Source organism: Bemisia tabaci, chromosome 2 (genome assembly GCF_918797505.1).
Source record: "Bemisia tabaci chromosome 2, PGI_BMITA_v3".
In the NCBI taxonomy this organism is placed as follows: Eukaryota; Metazoa; Arthropoda; class Insecta; order Hemiptera; family Aleyrodidae; genus Bemisia; species Bemisia tabaci.
Window position 1 is genome coordinate 38,402,861 of NC_092794.1, and position 24,849 is coordinate 38,427,709.

The following is a 24,849-nucleotide window of genomic DNA, read 5'->3' on the forward strand; positions in this document are numbered from 1 at the left end:
TATCTAAATCCTTTTAAATAGTGCGTGTATCTTTTCGGCCGTGCCTCTGTTCGTCCAAAAGATTCATTCAGTAGTTTTCCTTTCAGAACTTCATTCTATATTGTGTGCTGGGTCCCAGAGCCGGGTGGCCTAGTCACAACACGAGTAAAAAGACGCCTTGCTTACAACAATCGGTCGAATAGGAGAAAATTACAGTTCGAGATACGATGAGATGAATAAAAATTGAGCTTTGCCACAAAAAAGAAAAATAAGGAAAAAATGAAGAATGCAAATTACAATTATACATCATTTAGTTTAGAATTTTACAAGCAAATCAACCATGTAATGTACGAAGAGATTGGGGCAAAATTACAAGAAATTGAACGGAAGGGCTTTGCTTTTAAGAATTTTGACCTGCAGATAGGAGAATTGCAGCGATTATCATGCGATAGCTTTTCCCGTTCACAATACCCGGTCTCGTGGATGTGCTCGACCTCACAGCGTTGTCATTTACATGGTCCATGCGTTTATGCGCCGGATTTATCAGGTTCGTGGGCCCTACTATAGAAAAAAAAAATTCAACAAATAAACCAATTCAAAGATAATCAACTAAATCAAATATTCAACAGTTTCCTTACAGGTCCAGAGCCTCAAAACGTTTATCCGACATTTTTTGGATTTTTGTATGGTGTCGTTGACTTTGGCTGTGACTTGTAAAAGATTACGTAAATTGTCTTCAAACGTTACCCTAGACATCAGTTAAATTGTGCATTCTGGCGGACAAGCGGGTTAGGCAACCCTACATTGTGTTTTATGTTGTGAAAAAAGACCCTTTTACGATCCGATGAAATTCTCTCTTCAAATAATTCCAAGGGAACCGAACTTTCACTTACATAGGTGCCATAAAAGGATACATACCTTCCGGAATGCAATCCTAGCTACAGTACTCTCGTTAGAGCTAAGAAACTTCTTGAGGTCTGCGATGACCTCTAGGTCATTTTTTGCGACCCCAGAATGGCAGATGTCCGCCTCAACTAGCGAATTTTTGCGTCGGATCGGGTAGAGCGCGTGAATCTGATCCGGTGAGTCCGTATTTTCTCGTGAACCCGATCCGCGTTTTCGGGGCTCACCAAACAGACGGTTGGTGCTCACCGGGGTCATCGTTGGGATCCAGACTGAACCCCGCAGAACACAGGGGGTTTGCTCGAATCCGATGCTATTGTTTATGCTCATAACTCATCCTTCATCGGAATTTCAGGTATTCTTGAATTTTCCCGTTATCGTATATAGTTATCCCGTTTCAACCGCAAGAGGAAGTAAATAGATTGAATGGACCATGGATAACAATGCAAGTAAGTAACTTTCTTTCTTCTTCCGAATTACAATTAAAATAAAGAGACAAATGATGAAACTCTTTCTCGCTTCAGTTACTGTTAATGCAGCAGTAATTGCGTCATTTGAAATGGAGGAGAGGTAAACAGCAGCCACAGCAGCATGCTCAGTGTTCTCCTCCTCCTCATCGACATTCAACACCACCATCCATTGTGCTTTAGGAACAGACGACAAAAAAGACAACGAATAATTTAAAGAAATTGAAATATTATTAGCCTTAGCAACCATTCGGTATTATCACCTAACTTCATTTGTGTCATGTTTACATTTATTTCCCGCTCTTTTCCGTTGGGTCGATCGCTCCGTCTTTTCACGGCGACGGATCTCCGATGGGTGTTGCACCATCGCACTGATGACATCAGTCACATCGGATTCAACAAGATTCCAGAAGAATCGATCGGATAGACGCGAAAATTCGCTTAATGTGTATTAACGCCGGAGAATGAACGGTAATGCCAGACCTCTCCACAATCAACAGTATGACCTTTTAAGCGCGGACAATTGCAGAATGGACGCCTGCGCACCGTAAAATTCGCGTTTTCATATAATTCGAATGAATCGTGTAAATGCTCCACCATCGATGAATTTCGTACTCTATCGGTCACCATGTGCAACGTTTAATTTATGCTAAAGGAATTTGGTTTCGTATAGGACTCTTAGGGCGCGTTCAGACAGCTCAGCAAAACGCTCAACGAGCCGCATTGCGAACACATAATTATTTCCCCGAAATTCCGCGGCTAGCGCGGATTGCATAAATCTTGTGAAGCTCGACATGACGTCTGGCCGTGAATTCACTGTTCCCCGATTATTGTAAAATTTTGAACGAATTATTTGAAAACTTGGGTCCAGTTATAAAACTTAGGTAACCTTTAACTGAATTTATGATGATATTATTTGTGCATATGTTTTTTTAGAAAACTTAGAACAAAAGCATTAAACTGAATGTGATAATATACAAGGTTATTCAAAAGTCACGCACTACTGGCCGTGAGGGGGGGGGGGGGTGGCCATTTGAAATTTATGAGTTGCCCCTCGCTCCCCTCCTCCTGAGGGAGTCAAAAACTGGAAAGTACCAAAAAAAGTTTCCCCTTCGATATGAGGAAAAACGTCATAAATCGCAAGTTGATATCTTGCTTAGAACTAAAGTTATGGCCAGTGGTGCGTGACTTTTAATAACCCTGAAGGTATATTCTCACGGCGCGCTGTTCCAACATCCAGTGTTGGAATTCCCAGCTTATTTTACAATATCATGGATTTACAATTTTCATTTCTAAACTCTGACCCAGCTACATGGTCATTTACTTCCGAAAATCTTGAGGTAAAAAACGTAGTTGAGTCATAAAAGTTGTTAACAGGGTGTACCAAAAGTCCGTCCCACCCCTGCTAACATTTGAACGAATTGAGCTAGGGTAATGAAACTTTGGGAATGTTCCTATCTCAAAGGGGACCATCTTTTGGGGGGGTCAAAATTTTGGTCCCCCCTCAGGGGGGGCCGCGGGGGGCCCCCAACTTTTTTTTTTCAAATGGCAACCCCTGTCTTGTGATACCTCATTTGAAAGAGCATAAAAAACTAAGAATTTTGGCGCAAACCGCAGATCAATATCTTAATTTTCGACCGAGTTATGATATGTCAAAGGTCAAATTTGACCTATTTTCAAAAAATCATAACTCCGGTTCAAATTATCGTAAAGAAAAAAATAAAACGGGAAAATTTACCAAATTGTGTCCGCTTTTAAGTAAAAATTGCATAAATCACTTCGATTTAATTTTAAGGGGGGGGGGGGGCTCGGACCCTCAAATACGTCAATTCAAAGGTCATTCAATTTTCCCGCGAAATAAGCCAATTTACCCTAGATTTGCCTCCACATTATCTCAGTAAGGTCAAAATCAGTTCACTATTACATTGGCAAGTCCCCAAATTTCGGGAAAGGTTAAAAAAAAAAACGAAATTTAAGGTGATTAAATTTGACCGTTTAAATTTCGTTTTTTTTAACTTTTCCCGAAATTTGGGGACTTCCCAACGTAATAGTGAACTGATTTTGACTTTACTGAGATAATGTGGAGGCGAATCTAGGGTAAATTAGCTTATTTCGCGGGAGAATTGAATGACCTTTGAATTGACGTATTTGGGGGTCCGAGCCCCCCCTTTAAATTAAATCGAAGTGATTTCTGCAATTTTTACTTAACAGCGGACACAATTTGGTAAATTTTCCCGTTTTATTTTTTTCTTTACGATAATTTGAATCGGAGTTATGATTTTTTGAAAATAGGTCAAATTTGACCTTTGAACTATAGTAACTCGGTCGAAAATTAAGATATTGATCTGCGGTTTGCGCCGAAATTCTTAGTTTTTTATGCTCTTTCAAATGAGGTATCACAAGACAGGGGTTGCCATTTGAAAAAAAAAAGTTGGGGGCCCCCCGCGCCCCCCCTCCCCCTGAGGGGAGACGGAAATTTTGACTCCCCAAAAAGATGGTCCCCTTTGAGATAGGAACATTCCCAAAATTTCATTACCCTAGCTCAATTCGTTCAAAAGTTAGCAGGGGTGGGACGGACTTTTGGTACACCCTGTAGATCATGCTAAATGCAAAATTAAAGTGATTTCCAAGCACAACAGAAGGGGAACATCGGAAGACAACGGAGCTGAACCATCGTGGTTCACGCGAAGTTTAACAAAGGAATCCGTACATAAATCGCCAACTCCTGCCATAAACAAAGAGCACCATTTTTATCATCTCTTACAAGTCGCAGCCGAAGTCAACAACACCATACAAAAATTAAAAAAAAATGTCAGATAAACATTTTGAGGCTCTAGACCTTTTAGTAAACTGTTGAATATTTGATTTAGTTGATTATCTTCGAATTGGTTCATTTGTTGAAATTGATTTCTCTTCGAGAGCATATCCAATATTTTACTAAGAAAAGGAGGAGTACTGTACTGAACCCATATTTTAAGTACCCTACGATAGGTGCATAAAAGCGCAAAATATTTTTGCGATTGTGCATCGTTTTCCTGCCAAAACAGCCGACTCAATTTTTCGGCTGAAAAATGGTTTTAATTTTATAACGAGCCCAAAAAAGCTTTGTTTCATGAATACGGGAGGTTCATATCTGTAATTTTTTGCGTACTTTTCCAAGGAACAGGCGAAAATTGTCTAAACCCACTTCTAGTGGGTAATTCTAGACATTTTCAACGATTTTTGGGGTTTTATGGCAATTTTTCACCTGTAACTAGAAAATGGATAATTATACAACAAAACCGACTGCAGATTTCAAAAGAGCGTAAAAAATCCGTTAGAAATCATTCGTTGCTTTTTCAGCTTAAACTGTCAACACGAAAAACAGCTCTAAACTTGAGAAAACCGAAAAAACTGCATTTTCCACGATTTCTAGTCTTCATTTACACCCAACATTTTTGCCACATCTCCAAAATTCAACAGATTAACGTTACATACCAGTACATGAAACACGCCAAAAATTACGGTGTGAAAAAATTGTGCTCATAGTTAAGAATAGACTTTTGTTGAATGGAACCATCCTTGAATAAAAGATGAAAATTCTCTAACTCTCCGGGAAGATTCGCCAATCATTCATGGGAGACCTGTATCCGGGTAATTTTTTGCGTACTTTTGATTGGAACGAGTGAAAATTGTGAAAAATCATGTTAAGTGGGCAATTCAGAGGATTTTTCACGATTTTTGGGGGGTTTCCGGGTTTTTTTGGTGGGGGGGGTGGTTAGGGGTTTTTGGGGGGCTTGGGGAGCATTTTTTGTTTGTATTACAACAAAACATTAACAAATTCAGAAAGAACGCGAAAAATTCGATAGGATTCGATACTTGACTCTCTCTTTCAGCTTAGACTGTCTACAAGAAAAACGGTCTCAAACTCGAGAAACAGGAAAAAAAGGCCGTTTTTTTCCTGTTTCTCGAGTTTGAGACCGTTTTTCTTGTAGACAGTCTAAGCTGAAAGAGAGAGTCAAGTATCGAATCCTATCGAATTTTTCGCGTTCTTTCTGAATTTGTTAATGTTTTGTTGTAATACAAACAAAAAATGCTCCCCAAGCCCCCCAAAAACCCCTAACCACCCCCCCCCCCACCAAAAAAACCCGGAAACCCCCCAAAAATCGTGAAAAATCCTCTGAATTGCCCACTTAACATGATTTTTCACAATTTTCACTCGTTCCAATCAAAAGTACGCAAAAAATTACCCGGATACAGGTCTCCCATGAATGATTGGCGAATCTTCCCGGAGAATTAGAGAATTTTCATCTTTTATTCAAGGATGGTTCCATTCAACAAAAGTCTATTCTTAACTATGAGCACAATTTTTTCACACCGTAATTTTTGGCGTGTTTCATGTACTGGTATGTAACGTTAATCTGTTGAATTTTGGAGATGTGGCAAAAATGTTGGGTGTAAATGAAGACTAGAAATCGTGGAAAATGCAGTTTTTTCGGTTTTCTCAAGTTTAGAGCTGTTTTTCGTGTTGACAGTTTAAGCTGAAAAAGCAACGAATGATTTCTAACGGATTTTTTACGCTCTTTTGAAATCTGCAGTCGGTTTTGTTGTATAATTATCCATTTTCTAGTTACAGGTGAAAAATTGCCATAAAACCCCAAAAATCGTTGAAAATGTCTAGAATTACCCACTAGAAGTGGGTTTAGACAATTTTCGCCTGTTCCTTGGAAAAGTACGCAAAAAATTACAGATATGAACCTCCCGTATTCATGAAACAAAGCTTTTTTGGGCTCGTCATAAAATTAAAACCATTTTTCAGCCGAAAAATTGAGTCGGCTGTTTTGGCAGGAAAACGATGCACAATCGCAAAAACATTTTGCGCCAGAATGCATCTGCCCTAGGGTACTTAAAATATGGGTTCAGATGATTTTTTGAAGTGTGGCCAAAATCGGCCCTTAACGATACCCCTCCTTTGTCTTTTTTATGTATTTATACATTCCAACTGTTTTTTAACGTTATACTTTATCCAGGTCAATTCTTAATGATGCATTGCGACAGACGGGAACTTTCGGGCCCGCGTAAGCCTAGTACATGCGTGCGGCGTGTCGCTTAAGCAGTGAGGTAGCGCGTTGCGCTACGGCGCACCTGTTCTGTTCCTAGTGTCTCTCGTTGCGCGCGCTCTTCTCAAGTGTCTTGCGGCTTTTGTATCGCAGATACGACCAAACGGAAGATATTATCCTCCTATAGGACCGTAACGTGGCGTATACCACGGGGGAACAGAGTTAATGTATCTAAAAACCTTCAAGAGCCCCGCTTAGAGCATGGGGTCAGCGGCTCTCGATGAAAGTCGATGAAACTTCAATAGATTGATGTAAAGTTCATAATTAAGGGAAAGCCAAAAAATTAGCTCATTTTTGCGAGTAGAAACCGACAGGGTTGCCAGCCAAATTATTTTCTTCCATTCCCTGACTTTTCCCTAACTTTCCAATATTTTTCCCTGACTTTTAAGTATGGATCTGACGCAGTCTGTTAAAGTGAAAATGAGAGCTATTTTCGACTATTTAAATTTTTAGCAGTTAGTTAACATGCACATTTGCAACGCAAGGGCTAGGTACAGAAAACTGCTTGGTTAGGGTGTATTTCAAAAAATATTTTTGGCGATTAAGATTGGACCTTGAGGTTTCAGAAGATGTTTTCCATTATAACGAGCAACAATGAAGGATTAAGGTGCAGGAAGGACACTTTTCAGAATCAGTGATTCAGAATTTCCTTTGGCATTCCATCCCTTTCAAGGCAAAGAAATGCTAGTGGCATGAAGACAATTTTACTGAATGTGCTTTATAATATAATAATATTGTTAACAAAAATTTTAAGTAAAATGACTAAGTGACTTTCTTACAAAAAAATAAATTGTTGATAGAGATCCTGAAAAACTCCAGTGGAGAGGTTACGTGAACAAACGTAAACACACGCGCGCGCAGGTCCGACGCGACGCGATGGTCGGAATGTCGGAATGCCGGTAGTTCCTCGCGAAGCCGAGCGAGAGCGCCACCATCCTCCGCAATCGAACGCAGTAGTCAGTTGATCCCGCAACGCGAGCCCGAGACCGCCCGCGCCTAATTCCACGAAAAATCAGAAAATTCCCTGACCAACACCGAAATTCCCTGACTTTCCCTGACTTTTCCCGGTTGCTTTTTTTTCCCTGACTTTTCCCGGTTTTCCCGGTCGCTGGCAACCCTGAACCGAGATATTCGCGATTGAATCCGGACTATTTTCTGTGCGGCGGAAGTAAATTCTCCGTGTAGCCTTACCTTGCTTGAGCACTTCGGCCAAGAAACCCCCTCTCCCCACCAGGTAACTACGATGTCGCTTTGTTTACACTCACTCCTTCCATTAGGACGCTCCGTTCGGGCTGTGCGATATGGAGTTCCCTGCTTCTCGCACCTCTACCGTGCCGGCGCCGCCGGCCGGTCTAATCTAATAAGTAGTTGCTGCAACAGAATTGACAGATGCGGGGAGAGGGAGGGAATACGGCATTCGCACCGGCCGAGTGCGTAAGCACCTATCTTCACGTGAGTGACGTGAGGTCTGATCGAGAACGCCGAACAACGAGAGGAGAGGGGACTTGGAATTCTTCCGCCATGCTGCGGCATGATAGAAAATAGTCCGGATTCAATTGCGAATATCTCGGTTTCTACTTGCAAAAATGAGCTAATTTTTTGTTTTTCCCTTAATTATGAACTTTATATCAATCTATTAAAGTTTCATCGGCTTTCATCGAGAGCTGCTGATCCCATGCTCTGTGCGGGGTTCTTTCAACCTGCGTCACTTGAGTCTTTTCAGCACAGGGTTAAAATAGTTTTTAATTTTTTTCCTTGCACGAGGCTTTTAATCTATCCACACATCAACTTTTAAGAGCAGGACCTCCTTCGACTTCGACAATTTTAAAAGTAAGAAACACCCTACCCAAGGGTGCTCCTCTGCCATGCAACGCAAGAACGCCGTAACTCCACCACCGCACGAACCGATAAAATGACTTTCTAAGTTTTCATCTTTCCTCTCTTTCCTTGTCCTTGTTGACATTTGTGAAAGGAGGAGTATCGTTTTGGTCCTTTTTCGGCCCCACCTGGATTTTGCTGAATGTTTCATATTTTCAAAGTACTAGTCCTAGGTAGACTCTACCCAAATGTTTTACCGAACAGAGCCCATGCAAAGGTGCAACAACGCCTCAAACCCAAAATCCTAGCATTGAGAAATAGTTATTTTCGTCGACTTTTCCGATTGTTATCACTCCTTCAGCAGATGGTACCTGTGTATTTTTTGGCGTATTTTCCATTTCTCGCCTTTGAAAAGGCCTGTGATAAATTTTAAGGGGCCTGACGGTCCATTGTTGCCATTTTTAGGATTTTTTTTTTCAATTTTACACACAAAGAACTCAATTTAAACTAAGAACTGTATACGTTTTTGAAAAGAACGCAAAAAAATGAATAAAAATGTCCGGTGAAACTTTCTTCTATGTTGCCAAATTTTCGAGAAAGATCATTTCAAAGAGCCAAAAATGGCAAAAAATTTGATAAATTGCCACGCCTAAGGTTCAAGAAAGTGGAGTACAACATTCATATCAACGTCCGTAACAGCTCTTAACCATATATAGAACATATCAAAAACATATAGTTGTACGTGGATTCCCACGATGTGAAAATTGACCGGGATGTCGATTTTAGCGGTTTATTGTTACTTGAAGGTAGCTCTTTTGAATGTTTTTCGACCTTAGTCACCCGCCATTTGTGAGCTACATGTGTATTTTTCTACGTACTTTTCATATCTGGCCATAAAAATGGCTTTCTGTGAATTTTAAGAGGTCTAACTGTCCATTGTTGCCGATTTTAATTAATATTTAGGGATTTTTTCAAGTTTACATGTGTAAAACCTAATCCTTCCAAAAAAATAAAAATATGATTTTTGTACAAAATTTCGGCCCAATTTCAAAAAATGTCACTAATTACAAAAACAAAAAAAAAAAAAAAAAAAAAAAAAATCAGGCACCCAAAAAATATGATGGCGCGGCGGTACCGTTTGGATTCATCATTTAAAAGGAAATGATATCGAAACGACCCAATTTCCTCTTTCATGATATACTATTCACCCCAACGTTTTTCACCAAAAAAAAGAAAAAGAAAAAGAAAAAGAAAAAGAAAAAAGAAAAAAGAAAAAAGAAAAAAGAAAAAAGAAAAAAATTAAACACCTATAAGGTATGATGACCTGAACATGTTTTGATCCATCGCTTTAAAGGAGTATGATATCAAATCGGCCCAACTTCTCTGAAATATGCCCATCTCTGATCAATAATTTTTTCGAGACCTTCCAACTCATCGCTGAGGAGACACTGATCATTACTTGACCCTTAGTGTATGTCCTTGTTCAGATGTCAAAGAGGTCTATATGAGACATGTAATGATTTTTTTTTTTTTTTAAGAGATAAAAAACAAAAAAATCGTCATAAAATTGAAAAAAAATTCGAAGAAAAAAAAGGAATGGGCCTGCCGGTCGTACATACAAGTGGTAGATAATAGGGTGATTATCGTCTCTCTTGCATATATACATGAACAAGTATCATCGTCAAAAGGAGGATCAGTCCTTCTCGAAATCGCCATTGAAAGATAGACTGAAAGATATTCACACATGAGTGAACAACTTAACAACTTTCAAGCAATGCCATATTCTTTGTTTGTTCCTGATAGAAGGCCTTACAAACTACTGAACCTTAGCGTATTAATGCGAATATTATTTGCCTCCTACTTACAATGCTTCTTTCTTGACAACTTCATGGATGTTGGCAAGACCGGGCCGGTCACCCATGCCAAAATGTCAGGGCATACCAATGTATCTATTTCTCCCCCTTTTTTTGTACGTGCCGGCCGGCCCATTCCTTTTTTTTTCTTCAAATTTTTTTTTCAATTTTATGACGACTTTTTGTTTTTTATCTCTTTAAAGAAAAAAAATTCATAACATGTCTCATATAGACCTTTTTGACATCTAAACGAGGACATACACTAAGGGTCAAGTAATGATCAGAGTCTCCTCAGCGATGAATCAGAAGGTCTCGAAAAAATTATTGATCAGAGATGGGCATATTTCAGAGAAGTTGGGCCGATTTGATATCATACTCCTTTAAATCGATGGATCAAAACTTATTCAGGTCATCATACCTTAAAGGTGTTTAGTTCTTTTCCTTTTCTTTTTTTTTTTTTTGGTGAAAAACGTTGGGGTGAATAGTATATCATGAAAGAGGAAATTGGGCCGTTTTGATATCATTTCCTTTTAAATGATAAATCCAAGCGGTACTGCCATCATATTTTTTGGGTGCCTGATTTTTTTTTTTTTTTTGTAATTAGTGACATTTTTTGGAATTGGGCCGAAATTTTGTACAAAAATCATATTTTTGTTTTTTTGGAAGGATATCATGTGTTTTTGGTATGACTTCTACCCAGTATCAGGCAAAGAGAGTTCCCATTTTAAATTTAAAAGTTGTTCCCGGACGCGAAGTAGAGAGGTAACGACCCCCTGGACACCCCCCCCCCCCCCACTCGAGAGCGGTCCACCTTTTTTGAAGGAAATTTCGTTCAAACCGCAAGTCAATAATCTGTATCGTTCTCGAGACATCAATAAGAAGGATCCATATTTTTGGCACACCCTGTGCGTCACAGAAAAAAAACCGCAGGTCAATATTAAAATCGTGACCAAGTTGGGTCACTTGAGGTAATGTCTAATTCTCATTGGCTACGCACGATAGAAACTACAGAAGCAAAGCCAAGTATAGAAGCGATAGATAGAGGTTATGTTATTGTTTTGTTCGGAAATTTTGGATCGGATTTGAGCAGAATATCATCGCAATTTCTCCAGGCTCCTTTCTCTTTCTTTGTCATATTATTTCTGAAATTAATAACAATATAAATTTTTGAATGGTTTTCTTATTATACGCACGAAACGTTTTCAATTTTATGCTGCCCTGAGGAATAATGCTTCCCAATTAGACTATTCTTAATTTTGCATGAATCATGAATCATGCATCTCTCTCTAGGTACCTTTTTGGTTGTGAGTTTTCCTATTTGTCCCTGGTTTTCCTTTATGATTCTCTGATTACGGAGGGAACGATGTGCCTGAAACGAAAAGATGCTACTTACTTTGTTTACTATGTGCATTCCTATCTTGACAACATATGAAATCATCTTGGTACTTACATTAAATTTTTCCGTTCATAAGGAGATGGTATACAATAAACTTTAGTTGTGATGACATAAATTTTCTCGACTGCATGCTGATTTGAAACTGTGTCAGTACAACAAGGCAAGACAGCCCTATCTTAACCGTGCAATGTATCGCATTTCGATCTCTTATCAGACTGCTTCAAACTTTCAATAATCGGCCTGCTGCGATGAAAGCCTTTGATAACTTGATTCATCATTATGATTCTCCATTTGCCCATTTCGGTCAACTAGAGTTCACATCGACCGATTGATTTTAAACGCGCAACAGGGTGAAAGAGAGAGTGCCATTTTAATTACTAATGGGTTTACTTCCAATGATAAAATTAACAACTTGGGAGCCGCCTTTAATATAGGACTTTTATGTAATGTTCCATCTCCTGTGTACGGTAGACACAAAACCAGGATTTACAGTAGGGACATCACCTATGCTTAGGGCTAATTTTTATGTCTTACATTATATCTGACACTTTTTTTTTGATTAATGGAGCTAATGATAGAATGCGAGCTAAATTCTGCAGCTCAGTGCAGGAGCACTATTATTTACGCTGCTAATACCCAGTTATGCGTGCCAGGTCCTTTGACCATTCAAATTGCAATTTCTCCGAACTCTAATTTCATCATCAGTAATAAAATTGCAAACGCTTGATACCGTCTCATAAAGATAGCGTTTGGCAAAGTAAGTATTTATCAATAATTTTTGGTTTTATGAGAGCTTTCTCTAAAGCTATGGCATTATGTATCTTGAGAAATGTGACCAGTTCACTCTTCATCAGAAAAGATTCACAGCAAAAGTTGATCCTTTCGCAAGCAAAAATTACAGTTGCCACAACTGAAATTTCAATCGCAATAGCATAAATCTTTTGAACTGTAATGAAACAGTTTGATACAATTTCATTTTCATGAGCCTGCATCCGCTACTTCTGGTCATGCAGATTCCGTACTTGGTACGGATTGAGTTTAAATGCGCTATCAGGGTAAAACGGAGAATTCTTGTTTATTCTTTCAATGATGAAGTAAAGCAATGGATATTCTGAAGGAATTTTTTAGGCAAGGAGTCAGATGAACAACAACTTAGGAGCCACTTGTGATTTATGACTATTCTGCATTGTCTGTCTCTTTTGTACTGTACCTATGCTGTAAACATGAATTTACAGGGTTTTACAGTAGAGAAATCTCCTTTACATAGGGCTGAATTTTATATCCTACGTGGACACCTTTCTTTTAATTCTATCAAGCTGATGATAAAATGCAAACTAAATTCTGCAGCTCACTGCAGGTAAGTCAATAATGTGTTCCATCATCTATTCTATGAATAGTCAGCCTCTCTGACCTACAAACTAATCAGCAGTAATAACATGGAGGATGCAGGATACTGCCTCATCAAGACTGGTAGGCAAAATAAGTAGGTATCAATGCTTTCTGTTTTATGAGAGATGCCTTTCAAGCACAGGCATTCCTTATCTTGAGAAATGTGAGCAGTTTACGCTTCATCAAAGGAGATAGTCAGTGGATGTTGAGGCTGTAGCAGCCAAAAATTTTAGTCGCCTGGACTAAAATTTTTGGCTGTTTGAGTCTCGATTGATAGTTTTCAATAACCTGCCAGCTCCGTTCATCAAAAGTCCACATCTAATGAGTTTTAACGCACTTGCAGGAGGTGCCAGAGAATTAATTCTTTTATCCAATTTCCGTGCTAAATGGAACAGCTGATTTTCTGTCGCACTCTCATAGTGGGTAAATTTGTCAGGCGAGGACTCAGATAATCTAGAGGTCAAGAGGCACTGATGTTTTATATTGAACAGCCGCTCTGCATTATCTCCTAAATGCGGTAAGCAGTGACGGAATTTGCGTCTCCAGGTATTGCAAATTTTAGCAAATGTATAGAGAGGTTATCATTAAGTATATCCTGCATTAGTTAGAATCTCAATTTTATCAAACCAATGAAGGAGTAGTATAGATACATACCTTCTGCACAGGTCAATATGAAAGACCTAGATTTGAAGAATTTTTTCCAAACACAGGCTTTGATGATTCAATCAACTTCTGACCCAGAATCAAAGAGACTTGATAATAATCAAATTAAAGCTAATGCTTGAAGTCAAGTATCTTTGATTTAGTGACATTGAGTTGATTTCATTGAAGTGGTTTCATTTCAGTGAAGCGTAGCTTCTTTAAGTAGACACATAACCAAGACTGACGGGTGAATGCGTTAACCAGTTTTCCAATATAAGGCATCACAAGTCTATGAAAACATACAGGCTTTAGGCACCAGTTGCATGATACACTGAGAAAACACACATCAACTCCGGAGGTGGTAGGCTGCCTGGCTGCTAGCAAAATTTCAGCAGAAAGTGGAAACGCAGGGCATTCCCACCGATTGAGATCCCCGACACACATCATCGTATTGAGGGAAAGGATGATTTTCTGGTGGAAAGTTGCTGAATCTTATTAACGAGAAATAGTATCTAGGACTCACTATAGTGGGATATCATCAATCATTCATGAACAATTACTTGAAAAGATCACTAGATCAGGGCCGCTGGGAAGAAATGACAGGTTGATCCGAGTACTTACTGTGACAACTAAATTTATCAAGGGTGCGGGAATCATAAAAGGATCATATAGAAATGGATCCAGTTATCTTCGGCTTTGATAAAATAGAAACACGCATCAATTAATCTACCTTTTTCTTATTATTTAGATATTTAAAGCCATAATAAAACAGTAGCATAACCTGAAATTTAGCTTCTGGAGTCGGCGCTCACCATCCATCTCTACAAACACACAAGTTCCACAAGTTGTTTTCAAATTCAAATCAAATGTGTTTGAAGAATTGAAGGACCCGCTCCTTCTTTCGATTATTTCTCCTTTCGACGTCTATGTAAGTCTGCGAAAGTACCAAAAGTTCCATCTCCGGGGTCTACAGACTTAAATTTTACCTAGTTTAATGCGTTTTATGCTACCATTACTTCCACAGCCCTCTACACAGGTCGGCCTCTGGAATCATTAGAAAAATGACCTATTTGTCGTTATTTCTCTCTTATGCCACATTTAGTTCTAATTTGCAAAAAAATGTATCTGCATTATAAACAGTAGTTTCAAAATGTCTACAGTTTTATAAGGGTTTCTTTTACGGTTATAGCTGTAGGTCGATTGGAAAGTCACAACGGGCACTCCCGCGGCCGGGCGTTTCGCGGGCCTCGAATCTGCCCCGAATCTGCTCTTCTGCTCAGCAATTGGTCAATTCCATCATCGTCATTTTTTGGGGTCCAAAATTTGTCGTTAAAGCTTAATAACTTTTTTGATATTTAACTAAACTTAAAAAGGGTGGGCATTACGAGTAGAGCTGAGCATACTCTACCCAAATATTATAGGGTTTTGGGGGTTTACTCTACGACTTAATAAGTAGGAGAGCTTAATGGACCGCAAACCGTGCAGAAAAGCCCGATCGAGGTGTTTCATGTAAAACTAGTTAGGCAGCAGCCACCCGTCGGTTTTTTTTTTTCTTTTCATTTGGTCTCATCATTTTTTAGGGGGAGTTTTTTAGATTGGGCCGAGGTGGCTACCGCCACTTAGAATTTCATCTAAATACCGGGTACATTTTTGGAAAGAACATAAAAAAATACATGCCTACAGTTCTTTGTCACTTTACCCTACGTTGCCAAATTTTCGAGAAAAATCGTCCTTAAGTGCCAAAAATGAGAAAAATTGGATTTATTATCACGTCGAAGATTCTAAGATGTGAATTATGACTTTCCTAAAGATTCAGGGACACTGCCAATTTTCACATCAAGGGAATTCCGGTACAATTATACTTTTTTGATATGTTGTATATATGGTTAGGAGCTGTTACGTACGTTGATATAAAAGTTGTACTCCACTTTTTTGAACCTTACGCATGGCAATTTATCAAATTTTGGCCATTTTTGCTGCACCTTTGCATAGGCTCCGTTCGGTAAAATATTTGCCATAGAGTTTACCTAGGACTAGTACTTTGAAAAAATAAAACATTCAGCAAAATCCAGGTGGGGCCAGAAAAGACGCAAAACGATACTCCTCCTTTTGTCAGTCATTTCGCTTCTAAGCACACTTGCGAGTCTTACTAAACCATAAATTCGTTTATAAGAAGAGTTTTGCTCTCAATAATGACGCGTAAACAGGAATGCCTCGGATCAGGGGCGTCCTTGATTTGTAGGGCTAGTCCAGCCGCAGTGGCTCATACAATGGTACGGTACTGGTTAGTCTTCGTTCGGATTGTCGGCATTCTTGTGGTGCATCTACCGAGCCGTGCATGGGTGCTGTCTATTCAACAGAAAACCCGATTCTCTGACTCAAATTACCTTTAAAAACAAGAGTAGTATGTCTATGTAGTGTCTTTTCAATCATCTAGGAATTATTTTAGAAAAAACCACGGTAAAAACGAAAATTTGAGATTTTAAAAATTCGAGCCCTAGGTATGTTACCTAACGATGAAGGCATTGTCCTTCAGAAGCTGGATTTTTTTCTCATCCATTTCATGCCAAGAGTCAACTTTTCTTCAGTACTCATCATCGGATTTCGAAAAAAGTGTTTTTTGCGCCACCCTATGCTCCTTGTACTGTTACCTGTCATTACTGAATAAAGACTAAGATGAATTGAGACAAATAAGAAAGAGAAAAGAATACCTGAGCACTGTCATCATGTATGGCATCTCCAAAAGTAAAGGATGTTCGAACAACGCCGTCATCTGAGCTAATGACCCGTAAATACGGTCCAATACTTTGCCATGCATATCTCCCATCTGAAGAGAAAAAAGGTGATGAGGTAAGAGCTGAAAATGATGGATCCTCCGTTCACAGATGATACGAAGTATCTATTTTTCTAAAAATGGCCATGACATTTTTCTTCTATCATGGTCATGGTTAAAGAATTTGTTTTATTCCATTAATTTAACTTGGACACTGAGATAATTTTTCTCTATGACAAAACACAATGTTGTCACCAGAGGAATCTATGGTTCTAACAAATGAGTCTTCAGATTGTCAAAGGGATTGCAAAGCCACTTGATTTAGCACCAGAAAAACGAATTTAACATTAGAGGTTTTGGAGAAGCAATTTTCAAAATTCCAGCTGGTTGAAGTTCCAAATGACCGGAAGTTAGCATCTCAGTTTTTTCCGGATGAATTTGCCTGATACTTGGAACGCAGGGATATTATCGCATGCGAAAAACCAATTTAGGGTCATCTAGAACTTAAACCGGCCACCATTATGGAAATTTTAGTTTGTACGGAAAATCTAACGTTAAATTCATTCTTTTTTATGTCAAAATACCCTCCTTCATTTCAAGTTCTGGGCAAATTCATCGACATGAAACCAAGGTGCCAAATTTTGGTCATTTTGAATTTCGTCCAGGCATGATTTTAACACAGTTTGAGATGACGACTTCAGGTTTCGCGAAAAGTTGTTGTTGCCTTGTTTTTTTGTGCTCTTTCAAACGAAGTATCACAAGAGGGGTCTTCCCATTGGAGAGAAAACTTGGAGTCCGTTGCTTCCTGAGAATCTTAGGGGGCCAAAAATCAGCTCAATTTGACCAAAAACAAACCCCAAGTTTCAAGTTAAAAGGATGTCCGGAAGTTAACATACTTAACTTTCAGAATCGATTTTTCGGCTCATAATATGACTATTTTTTCCTATGCACATATTCCCGAAAACGCTTCATAAGTGAGCTATGCTGTTTCAAAGTTGTCATTTTTTTCCTTTCAAATCGATGTAACTCCTCGTTCTTTTCTTGTAAGAAACTGAAACTTGGTGTAGGAGGGTATTATACTATACTGCGTAGTTCATTTTTTGTGTTTTCAAGGATGTAGGTACCTCTAGAGTACTTTTATAGACAGAGTATGGCCATTTCTGTGCCGGTTTTTCATTGGTCGCATGAAGATAGGCTGACACGTTGTTTTTACGGCCGTAAATAAACAAACAAGATGGCTGTTATCAGCAAACAAGTTTGAGGTTATGCACATCTTACATCCTCCTGTTATAAAGACGAAAGGCGATTTAACAGTGTTTCCATGTGTTTCTCACGTGTTATTCGTAGATATGCTAGTTTACAATGTTACTACGGTAACATTGAACTTTTTGTCAAATTTTAGCTTCATATGGATGTTACGGTAAGCCGCCATCTTGTTTGTTTATTTACGGCTGTAAGAGCATCATGAAGCCTAACAACTCGTTGACTAATCAAAAAGCGGCACAGTTTTCCTGTAGTAAAAAGATACGAATGGCCATACTGTCTATAAAGGTACTCTACGTACCCCTTCAAAACATGACGTTACAAGTGCTCCCAAATTTTGAAATTAAGATACTTTTTTAGATAGATGATATTTGAAAAAATGGATTACAGCACAAGAGAAAGTGCAAAAAATCAAGGGCACATGGTAATGGACTTAATTTTCCAGAAACGCGTCATTTTGATGCAACAGAGCTTTGAAAAGCCTTGAGATTTTCGAAATCATAGAATCTAACTAATCATAACTTAACCCTTAGATTCCCAACCGTTTTTACCTACACGGATTACCAACCGGGGCCTGCGCGGCCCGTATTGAGAATATATGGTTATTTGATGGCTGCGATGCTTTTTTCTATATTTTTTGAAGAATTTTATGATTTTCATACTTCGTCTTCTATTACCAAGGCCCAAAATCAAGAGTGGCGGTAGCCACCCGCGGTCGAGGAAAGTGACGTCCTACTTAAGTCCCGATAACAAACGGGTGGCCGACACTCTTAGTCACAGGCAACTCCCTTAATCTGAAAATTGATTCGATTTAGAATGGAATTCAGAGCAAACGGCGGCACGGATTCCAACGATCTTGATGTCTATAGACGCAGCTAAGTTAGCCGGATGGCGTTTAAGGGTTTCATTAAGATCTATTGAGTTTTCAAAAAGTTATAAGCACTTAATGACCCAAAACGACGACAATTTTACTTTTCACTTTACCGGGAAATTTGAATTTCAAGAATCCAGGGTCCTGAGAAAGTCACTCAAACTCCGCGATAACGGTAAACCTTAGACCCATACAAGTGGGTACCTAAAGAATCGCCATGTTACCGTGTCTACGGGTTTTTACAGTTTTTTAACATTCCTAGTGTTCTAAAAGAGAAATTACGGAAAATACGACTAAACCGACTGAAACCTACCCGTCATGACCATCTTTGACAACAGATTTCTCGCTTACACGGCCGCAGATCGTAATGGAGCTTATATAAAGGGCACTTCTTAAAGATATGAGGATTTCATTTCGCCACATAAAATAGGGCTTTATTGCACGGATAATCCAGCATCTGCTCACATCGTTCAAAATTTTGGCTATAATATTTGAATTTAGAAAAAAACCAGCGGTGGTTCAATGCCATTGGTTCATTCTGTTCAGGTCCGTCCGAGTTACCGGAACGAAACGTCGTCGATTATACCAACCTCCAGCTGCTGTATTTATTTGTGAATAATGAACAGATTTAATTTAAAAGTTCAATTCATTTTAGATCCTAACTAATATTACACACTTATATTATTACGCCCACTTTTATCCCGGATACACTACTTCATTGGTTTCTTAAAAATCTCAAGTGATTTCTGGTCGGTCGTTACCAACTTCTTTAACTGGTTGTGAATAGATATACCTAATTTGGATAAGAGTTTAATTCTTTGTAGATGCTAACTACTATATTTACATACTCATATTATTACGTCTCACAGGTTCTACTATTACCTTAGTTTCTCTTAAAATGTTCAAGTGATATCTCTATTTTATTGAACGATATGTGACAAAATTTTAAGTGAGGTTATGTCGTCATGTTTATGTCAGTACCTGACCGAAGCGATAGATGTAATCCCGGTAAATTACGTCAAAGAAATTACACCGAAATTGTGCCAAACACTCCAAAGAAAGCAGCATTTACATCATAGAATGTATTCTCACTACTGAAGTCTAAAAATTACTGGAATATGAGCCTCGGTCTTCACATGCGACTGTCACTGAACTTCGACCAAAATTTATTCGCTCTATATCTTGCCATCAACCTATGTGCTCTGGAGTGATTATGCTTCTCTGAAGTGTGTAATATTTACATTAAGAACATGTTTCCTTCATGATTTATCTTGGAATCCTCCTATCTCTTCTACCATTCTTGTTACGTATGGCTTGCGTACCTGAGTATGTGAGGCACAATTCCATCCCTTTTCGGAACAGTTCAATCATAGGTCAACTTAATGTCACATAATCAAAGGTCTTGGACTGTGAGCATTTGCTCACATTGGTTTCTTCTGAGTCTCTTTGATTTTGCGTCAGGAGTTGTTAGAAACTTCATTTTGCCCAACAATGTATAACAAGGTCTTTAATGAAAGGTATGTACCCGTTTTATTCTCATAATTTCATAAGTTGATGATAAAAATACAATGAAGGTTTCATTTTCTTGCATACATTGCTGTGTGAAATGGGTGCGTCCATTCCTCCTCTATTTAAAAGAGTAACAGAATGTATCGCCCATCTGTATAGAGGACTTCAGTATTAAGATACGTAGGTACGTGTTCCTGCCTAGTTCCATTGGAGTAAGTGTGATCGTGTTAATCAAGGCTAAATACAACTAGACCCCATGCTATCAATGTAATCATATTTGCCTCTCCACTCTTACCAACTAGGTGCGGCATATCCTCCGATCAAGAGATGGAGATTGCCGTCTCAGTAGGTACGAGGGTGAGCCTACGAACCCAGGTATGGTGACCATAAGTACCGCTTTGGCCTCTCACATTCAGATGAGCCTTTTTCTCTAATGAACTCATGCCAATACTTAGATCTCCAGACTTATTTACTGCATTAAGAACACATGAGATAATAAATCAAATAGGTCAGGTCAGTTGTCAATCTTTATACCAAGTGCAGGTACCAACATAATTTTTTGTTATTGGGTGGGCAAAAGACACTAGCTGCAACGCAGCGATTCATAGATTCAATTGTTCCCAACCGATCCGTGATTTGGCGTCAATCCTTTGGATAAAAAGATCACGATAGTTCCATTATTATTAATTAAAAACGTCATTTAATTTGACAACAGTTCTGGGTGCGTTTCCCACTGTCTGAAGTTCAGTAAAAATAAGGACTCAATTGTGGTGGCCACATTCTTCATGATGCAGTTACTTCTCAACCAATGAACACCAGATTCGTTTCATACTTAGAGTTTCGCCTTGTAGGATCAATTTTTGATTGGCTCTTGCATTTCGGTTAAAGCGAAAGACTGAGTATGAACCATGGAACGAAGGGTACAACAAGAAACAAACGGAATGAGAGAGGGAATGTAAGTAGGAAATGGTAGGAAAGCAACAAGAGCAAAATAAACAAAACCTCGAAAATAAGAAGGCAAATTTTTATCCAGACGAATTTCTACTTAAATCTTAAAATACTTTCTCCTCAAAACCCTTGTTCTTTTCGTGCATTTTCACAATATTCTTAGTTTTTGTTGCTATACTGTGTGCCATCCTATAAAGCCCTATCTGAAAGTAAATAAATTCGCGGGCAATTTTTAAACTTTACTTTGCTGCAATTGGTCCGAGTTCTCAGGATCTGGGAAGTTGCAAGAATCAGAATCAGCATTGGTGCGCTCTCTCGCGGCTAACGCCGAAACCCTAGTTTTCACTTTCACTTTTCTCCACCAGTAGCGCTCTACTTTCGTTCCGGTTTTCCGATTCGCTCTGACTCCCAAATCCTACACCCAACTCCAGGTGCCACCGAATGCTTCGGTTTTGCTAGCTCTTCGTATAGCCAGACCTTTAGGTACTTATTCACCCAAAAACGACCCGATATAAACTACAAAAACCCTCAAAAACATTTTTCGGGCAAAAAATCCGGTCGAGGAAATTGACGTGTCACTTCCTTTTAATCAAGTATAAGATAGGCAAAAACCTTTGATGAATTCCCAAGGTCCACTAAGACAATCATCAAATAGTTCCAAAAACTTACTCGAAAGGAAAAAAATAAAATGAAAAATAAATCCCTTGCCAAAAATAAATAAAAAACCGATTTTGAGATAAATCCCTCGAATGAACTTGAAATCACAAAATCGGTCGAGGATGTCAATTGAAATTTTTCCCCCTTTAATTATGAGCTCCGCAACAAGCGTGACTCGCTTGTACCTTTTCATACACGAGCCGCACGAATTCATCTCTTCTTCTCTCCTCTCCTTCCGTCCATGGACAGAGGTCCAAAGTTTTTCGGATTTACTGACGCGACCGGCTGCGGCTCGGTGCGTAAACATGAGTGGATTACTAAGATTACACATAAGTCAGAGAGAAACACATACAACCTGTCGACTTAAGTGGGGCTCATTCCGTGAAGGGACTCAACTCCTCCACTATAACAATTCCACGAATAATTTTGCGATTCAGAAATCCCCTCACTTGTCCAGACCTAACGTGTCTGTCGAAATGTCATCCAATGGTACAGATGTATTTTATACTTAACTGATAGAGTATAAGAACAATTATTACTTACAACCTACCTACCGTCCAAAGCAAATGGTAAGCTCCCTTAAAAAAAATCCATGTTTCAGATGAATCATGTTTCGAAAAAGTCTAACGTGTGGTTATGGAAAAATGGGTCAACTGGTGAAACTGCAACCGACTTGAAGCCGACACCAGGGATGATACGAAGGCACCGATTCACTGACAGCATCGAGCCGCAGCCGGTCGCGTCAGTAAATCCGAAAAATTTTGGACCTCTGTCCATGGACGGAAGGAGAGGAGAGAAGAAGAGATGAATTCGTGCGGCTCGTGTATGAAAAGGTACAAGCGAGTCACGCTTGTTGCGGAGCTCATAATTAAAGGGGGAAAAATTTCAATTGACATCCTCGACCGATTTTGTGATTTCAAGTTCATTCGAGGGATTTATCTCAAAATCGGTTTTTTATTTATTTTTGGCAAGGGATTTATTTTTCATTTTATTTTTTTCCTTTTGAGTAAGTTTTTGGAACTTTTTGATGATTATTAGTCTTAGTGGACCTTGGGAATTCATCAAAGGTTTTTGCCTATCTTATACTTGATTAAAAGGGAGTGACACGTCAATTTCCTCGACCGGATTTTTTGCCCGAAAAATGTTATTGAGGGTTTTTGACCTTACACCCATAAACTGCCCCCCTCCCCCTCTAGATCTCCTCCCTCTCTCCCCAGTCCCCTCAGATCTAGGAGCCTCTCATTATAAACACACTTTTATATATTTCTTAAGATTTTGAGGAAGTTACATTGAAGAAACATTATTACCCCTATAAAAATACTTGAATTTGAGAGGGAGGGGGGAACCTTGCCCACCCCTCACCCCTCCCCCTCCTTCCCATAGCCAAATAAGTAGTACTTTCCGATGTGTTTCTTTCAAAGTTTTGCGATTACAAGGTTTATTTTTTAATTTTGTGAAAAGAAAGAAAAGTCTAAAATGTATTATTATACTATTACTACTGATAAAATGCTCTCATGGCGCTCCTGTGCGCTCTGCGACACCCAACCGCCACTGACAGCGATCTTGCCAGAGCACCTCCGGTAAAGCCCATTTCCTCATTCCCAGCCTTACTCCCTCAATCCATAATTTGACAGGGCGTCCTCTACATATTTGCGACAAGTTAGAGCAAATTTTGGATATATTCCTCACAGTGAATTATGAGATAAACGCAGGACAAGATTTCTTGTGAAGTTTCAATGGTTTTCCTGGAGTTTTGCTGTAATAGTTGTAGCTAAGAGGTGGTCATGGAGATAATATACTATCTAGGAACTGTAAAAGCATCATGCATTATTTTCTTACAACTAAAAGGTTACGCCTTTACATATTCACCGTATCACAAGAAGCACCTAAAAGCATAATTATAATAATGAGTAAATAATAAGTTAGATTTTCTAGACCTTCAGTAATTTATTTTATGTTTTGTTTTTCCTAAAATCTGTCCTACCTATGTATATTGTCCGTCATTTTTCCTTGTTTTGTACATCGTCCTATTACTGAAATCATTATTCATTATCTACTCATACTTTTTGACAATCTAAGAGTTTTAACGAGTAAAATTTAGGCGTTTCTTGTAATACGGTGAATAAGTAAAGGCGTTACTTTTGAGTCGTAAGAAAATACGTAGAGGACGCCCTGTCAAATCATAGATTGAGGGAGTAAGGCTGGGAATGAGGAAATGGGCTTTACCGGGGGTGCTCTGGTAAGATTGCTGTCAGTGGCGGTTGGGTGTTGCAGGGCGCACAGGAGCGCCATCAGAGCGACTTATCAGTAGTAATAGTATAATAATACATTTAAGACTTTTCTGTCTTTTCACAAAATTAAAAAATAAACCTTGGAATCGCAAAACTTTGAAAGAAACACATCGGAAAGTACGACTTTTTTTGGCTACCGGGAGGAGGGGGAGGAGGAGAGGTGGGCAAGGTTCCCCCCTCCCTCTCAAATTCAAGTATATTTATAGGGGTAATAATGTTTCTTCAATGTAACTTCCTCAAAATCTTAAAAAATATATAAAAGTGTGTTTATAATGAGTGGCTCCTAGATCTGAGGGGACTGGGGAGAGAGGGGGGAGATCGAGAGGGGGAGGGGGGGCAGTTTATGGGTGTAAGGTCAATTTTGGGCCTTGGTAATAGAAGACGAAGTATGAAAATCATAAAATTCTTCAAAAGATATAGAAAAAAGCATCGCAGCGATCAAATAACCATACATTCTCAATACAGGCCTTGCAGGCCCCGGTTGGTCATTTTAGGGGTAGACATGAAAAAAATATTGCTGTGCCTAAAAAAACATTTGTTGAAATTTTTCTTCTGGAAATGTGTTCTTAGTTTTGTGGAGCTCTTTGTGAAGGACAGACTTCTCGGATAATTACAGCTGCCGTGGCGCAAAAAATAAGAAGCCGCCGGGCCTCGCAAACCCGGTTAGGAATCTAAGGGTTAAATCATAGAAACAAGAATATATGAAATATTTTATTTTTGCTATTTTCAGTAATGTATTGTATTGTAAGGTATTGTAAAAAAGTGTTTACGGTATTAATGATTAAATTTGCTTTAGATCAAGTTGGATTAGAGCTCTGAAAAAATTTGAAATTTTCAAAGCTCCTTTTGCGTACGTCTTTAAAAACACAAAAAATGAACAATACGCTATCTAATACTCTCCTACACCAAGTTTCAGTTTCTTAATACAAAATAACAAGGAGTTACCTACATCAATTTGAAAGAAAAAAAATGACAACTTTGAAACAGCATA

General features: G+C 38.8%; 1 protein-coding gene across 4 annotated transcripts in view; it reads right to left on the bottom strand.

The window, feature by feature from the left end:
- Positions 1-24,849, bottom strand: part of Elys (AT hook containing transcription factor 1 homolog) — a 196,413-nt gene that overhangs the window by 162,621 nt on the left and 8,943 nt on the right. For 3 of the 4 annotated variants that reach the window (XM_019057835.2, XM_019057834.2, XM_019057833.2), the window contains exon 3: positions 16,258-16,373. In XM_019057835.2, coding sequence (XP_018913380.2) covers positions 16,258-16,373 — 116 coding nt within the window. Of the gene's footprint in view, positions 1-11,569; positions 11,785-16,257; positions 16,374-24,849 lie in introns of those variants that run through there. The other variant, XM_019057836.2, reaches the window with a different exon arrangement.